The sequence below is a fragment of the Gavialis gangeticus genome, unplaced genomic scaffold (genome assembly GCF_001723915.1).
Source record: "Gavialis gangeticus isolate Ggan-Ray unplaced genomic scaffold, GavGan_comp1, whole genome shotgun sequence".
Classification (NCBI taxonomy): Eukaryota; Metazoa; Chordata; order Crocodylia; family Gavialidae; genus Gavialis; species Gavialis gangeticus.
In genome coordinates, this window is record NW_017729032.1 from 171,211,790 (window position 1) to 171,217,294 (window position 5,505).

Genomic DNA, 5,505 nt, shown 5'->3' on the forward strand with positions numbered 1-5,505 from the left:
TGAACCGTGAGATCATCTCATCTAGCCTCTTTGCAGGCCATAATGTTCCTTCAGTTTCCCCAGCATTGAGCCAACTGACTCCTGTGCCCTTGAATTATTTTCCTTTGTAAGTCTGAGATACACACTTAAACATAGTTAAAAGTTTCCATGGGGATTTCAATACCCAGTTTTCACTGATTTTAATGACAACTAGGTGACCAAATGCCTAAGGGAACTGCCAATCTCAGTATTTAAAATCAGTTGTATTTCACCCCACACTGTATTTCAGTGCAAAGAAGAACAAGGGTGAAAAGTTGAATTTGGGTGGATCATGTAGTGATAAGGGAAAGGCTCTTTTCCTTGCGTGTACATCTTAGTTGCTAATAAATGTAGAATTTTTTGTAAAAAGGGTATTATTATTATCCTGCTAATGAGCACCAACATTTCTGTTAGATTGGGATGCGAGAAGAAGAGGTCAGGAATCTTTGTTGTGACAGACAGGCTCCCTTTTGAGACACACCTATCAGAACTATCTCTCTGTAGATTTTACCAAGCCCATAGAATGGGTGTGAGAAATGGCATGTGATACCAAGGTGGTATTTGAAAGCGATTAGAGAAGAAGATAAAGAAGCTTTCATCACATGAGCTTCTCAAGATACCAAGGGCGTGCTGTACCCTTCCCATGACATACATGAAAACACTGCCAAAAACAAGTTGTACTCAACTGTATCTCTGCTGCCTGTACCAGTCCCTTCACTTCCTTCTTTCTGGGATTGCCACACTGCATGAAGATCCAGCTCTAGCTCCCAGCCACCTTCCACCCAGTCCGCCCACCTGCAGGGGCTGTTCATCACGCCAGGAGGCTAGGAGTCAATGCAAGGCGGCTAGGAGCTGGAGCATAAGCTCCGTGCACTGCGCAGAAGGCACTGGGCTGAAGCTTCCTGCCCACCCACCCAGGGTGGTGTGGCAGGGGCAGGGGCAGGAGCAGCAGCTGGAGGCAAGGGAGACAGAACAGTCCCAGTGGCCCTGGCCAGCATTTAGCTTCTGGTGTAGCTACAGCTTGCCAGGTGCTGTACAGTGATGGACAGAGGGCATGGCAGTAGCTGCAAGCACACAAGCCCCAATGACAGGCAGCTGCTGGGCTCTGGGTCTGCCGGCACTTCCAAGCCATCCTGGGCAGCCACGAGCATGATTAACACATCCCATGTGACCAGTCGAACTGTCAAGACGCCCACCCACAGCTGCAGCTATGTCACCTCCACACCATTGCCCAGCCAGCTACTCAGCCATTCGACTGGGCTGGGCTGGGCTGTCATGGAGGCGCAGCTGGTTGGGAAGTGCCCCACCCCCATGGCCCAACCCAGGCCAGCCCTGCCAGGCTCTTCCCAGTCAGCTGTGGCTCCATGACAGCCTAGCCTGGCCTGGCCTGGGTGCAGGGAGCCAGGAGCAATCCAGCCACGTATCTCCCACAGCCCGAGCCCAAACTGCAACCTGCTGGGAAGGGCCCTGCCCCCACAGCCCATCCTGGGCCAGGTTTTCCACACCCGCCCTCAGCAGTACCTATGGGCTGGCCTGGCTTAGCTCCCCAGCCCCAGCCATAGGCAAGGCAGGCAGATGGCAGGGCCATGCTAGCTGGCCAGTGCTGGCCACACCCCTGCCGCTGTAGTGGTAAAGGGAGTGTTAACCTGACAGGGGCTGCTTCGCTCAGCCAGGCAGACCCTGGCTGAAGCCCCCAGACAAAGAGGGGAGGGAGAGGAGAATAAACCCCCTCCTTGCCCCCTTAGCCTTAGGGGGCCATGCTTGGCCACCCACCCACCACTGCTCCACTAGAAAGCAAGAGGTGGGGCCAGCCTTGCTTTCTGGAACAGACAGCACAGACCAGCCCAGGGCTGAAAAGCATTCTGGGGAGACTGTGGTTTAACTTAAACCAGGAAGGGGTCTGGGACAGAAATTCCATAAACTGGTTTGACCCAAATCAGTTAAGTCTGATACTACATTCAACCAGGTTTTTCTTATACTATTTTTGGCCATTTTGAAACTGGTTTATGTGCACTGAACTTATGTTCTGTTACAGGTTTAAACAAGTTTCTGATAACTAGTTTCTGATAACTTAACATAACTGGTTTATGTGTAACTTCTGTCCCCAGCCCTGCCTAACAGCAGCGGCGCTGGGAGCAGGGGTTATGGATGGGGATGGGGTGCCTACAGTGAATTTTCAGGTGGCTGTAGCCCCCCTCCCAGCCCCCTCCCAGCTCTGCTGCTGCCCACCCTGAGCTCATCCCTGACCCAACCCCCTGCCGGGAAGAGCTTGGCGCCTCCCCGGCCCCAGCCCACAGCAGCAGCCCACCATCACCCTATGCAAAGATCCAGGGGCACAAGCACCCCTTGCCTCCCCCAGGGTGCATGCAGCAGCAGGAACAGCCCCCCAGACAAGCTGCTCACAGCTCTGTCCCCTGCTCTACCCTGGCTGTGCAGCACCTGCCCCAGCCCCTGTCGTGTCCCCCCCCCTCCCCTCCCGGCCCCTTCTCACACAACAGACTTACCAGCCAAACGTTGCTCTCTGTGGTGCCCGGCTGCATGTTGGAATCGGATCAGAATTGGTCAATATGACTTAGTTAAAAATCCGTCATCAGTCCAAAAGTTATCTATCAGTGTACCCCTACTTTCTACCTGACTTCAGACTAACATGGTTGACTCTCCCTTAAACTACAGGTAACACTGCCTATGTTTAATAAGTCATATATGTATTTGATAATCTCTTGTTTTATGCATCAACCATATCTAAAGTAGTTTTATTTAATGTACCACATATCCCTTGGTAGAGAGGTGAGAGAATGTGCATAATACAAAGTCTGTGCATCCATAAGAACAAAATATACTTACTAATATATACATTGTATTGCAGAGGGAATAGTAGTCCAATATATATTTTTCCTTGTTCATCGTGAAAATACATAAAATTCTTTGTAGCAAAACAGCTGTAGCCTCTCTCTTAGCCACTAATCTGAAAGAAAGAAAGAAAGAAAGAAAGCCATCAGAAACAAGATACTTTAGCTAGTAGGCTGTGGTCCTTTGGCTTCAGTATACCTTCCAAACCCACAACGTTACAACAATAATTTTAAATGTTCTCTAAACTTGAAACCACCCTGTCTTTAATCTTAGGCTTTGCATACTGCACAAATGTGCTTGTCGTAGTTTTCAACGTGTTCTAATTTAGAATCTAAATTCCTTTTTTTTACAGAAAAGCCATTTGCTTGATTTGAATATCTTGTTTTAAGCATAGATTGGTCATTGGTCTGTCAAAGGTTCCCTGCTATAAGCTGCCTCTTACAAAACAATGTAGAATTATGTACAAAATTCTTTAAGTAGTTGAGTTTCCCCGCCCTTTATTCTTTCCCTATTATAAACATTTCTTGCAGTGAAGTTAAATCAGGTTCTGTTTATGAAACTTCTGTGTTTTATATCATTTAAAAAAAAATCTTTTGTAAGCTTTGTAGGCTTCAGCTTAGTTCTAATGATACTCTCTGTCTCATAGCTTACAGAAAAGTTTTGTGTAGAGTGATGCTGATAAGCAAGTAAAATATGCACTTATTTTAGATAAGTAAAATAATATATTAATTTTAAATTGCATGAAAAAAGCAAATCCATAAACTTGGGTTTCAGGATATAAGAACTTTTTCCATTGTACAGCTCATTTATTAATAAATAGTTCTTTTGGTATGCAGACTTCTTCCCAATTTCTGGTTAAGAATCAGGAGGAAAAGCTCTTGCTTGCATTTGAAACAATTAATGTTCTCCTCTTGTTGCAGAATCGAGAGAGTGATAGATAACAACACCACTGTAAAAATGGTTCCCATCAAGATAGTTCATTCTGAGAGCAGTGCAGAGAAGGAGAGTCGACAGAACCTCACAACTACCATGGAGCCTCCTGCCTTGCCTAGTGGTTTGGAGAAGGACCAAATTAAAACACTTAGCACTTCTGAGCAGTCATACTCACGCTTCTGTGCTTACACAAGGCAAAGTGTGGAACCAGAGCATGAGAGCAGAACCAAACTGCCTGATACCCAACCAGCTGAAGCACTTGGAAACAACGTGAAGGGCAGTGATGCTGCTGTTCCTGCAGTCAGTTATGTGAAAGCTAAAGAGAAGACCTTGGAAGACTGGAAATCGGAGGAACTAGCCAGAGAAATTGTGGGCAAAGATAAATCTTTAGCAGATATTTTAGATCCCAATGTGAAAATAAAAACTACGATGGATTTAATGGTAGGGATCTTCCCTAAGGATGAACATCTCTTAGAGGAAGCTCAGCAACGCAGGAAGCTCCTTCCAAAAGTTCCGTCCCCAAAACTTGCAGAGGAGAAGTGAGTAGAGTTTTTCCATAATCCAGCAACCTTTTCCTTGTTGCTGTTATCTTGTTCCCTAAACCAGTGGTTCTCAATCTTTTCTCAAGGCAGCCCTCCAGAACTTTTCTGAATTTAGTGGCACTCTGTTTCAAAAGCTAATGTATATGGTACAGTGCATTTAAAAAAAAGAGAGAGAAAGGAAAGGAAAAAAAGACTGGAAATACGTTTTTAAACAAACTGGAAAAACATGCATGAATAACCATAACATTGCAATAATGAAATGTAAGAGAGACTTGAGCTGGGCCATCACCCCCTCTTGCTGCAGCCACTTCCATCTCTGGCCTCACAGGCCCCCATGGAATAAGGTGGTGCTGACAGCTCCCTTTTGTATACACTCACATGGGCAGTAGAGCTCCCTTGTAGCACGGGCTTGTGTGTGCATATACACACACACACACACACAGTGCCCTGCCCAGTTTGCTTAGAAGTTTACTAGTTACCATATTTACTCAAATATAGGATGAGGTTCCCTGCCCTCCATCAACATTGTGGGGGGAGCCCCTTGTCTTGTATTTGCATACAAGGAAAGTTCACTAAATACGTTCTGTGATTAAATTACTGCAACATGCGCTCAGTAATGGAAAACAATGATAAAGCCAACATTGAGCATGACTATAAAACACATGCTCCATATGGTGCAAGCATACTCTTGGGAACCTACCACAAAGATTGGTTAGTGTAACCACTGTAAGTGAGATCTATATTAGTGCCCATTGTGTTCAGTCCCACTCAGCACTGACTCCCTTTCATGTCATCGTAAGCCCCCACATTGAATACATTTCAATTTTCTCTTCACTCCCATAGCTCAGCTGTGCCTTTCTTTCCCATTTGCAATGATTTCTGTTTCTTTGCCAGCCTTAGATGTCTGGCAAACATCACCAAGCAGAGCCCCAAACAGTTCAACCAGAATCCCTCTGTCACCGCCTCAGACTATCATGGGATGGAGCTGGATTGGGTTGCCCTGTGCCTCGCTGCATATAAATTTTTGTAGGATCCTAGGACTCATGATAAAAGCACCCAGTTTTGGTCATGAGTGGGTGGCCAATTAGCACCTGGACCCTTTGTGGGGGGTATCTGGAGTACACACACATACTGAGCTATGGGGTCACCATGGCTTGAAACG

General features: G+C 46.3%; 1 protein-coding gene across 4 annotated transcripts in view; it reads left to right on the forward strand.

Moving 5' to 3' along the window:
• The window catches only part of SHROOM2 (shroom family member 2), a 298,183-nt gene that overhangs the window by 265,096 nt on the left and 27,582 nt on the right, over window positions 1–5,505 (forward strand). For all 4 annotated transcript variants that reach the window (XM_019524302.1, XM_019524299.1, XM_019524301.1 and 1 more), the window contains one exon: window positions 3,789–4,340. In XM_019524302.1, the coding sequence (XP_019379847.1) occupies window positions 3,789–4,340 (552 nt within the window). The remainder of the gene's footprint in view (window positions 1–3,788; window positions 4,341–5,505) is intronic.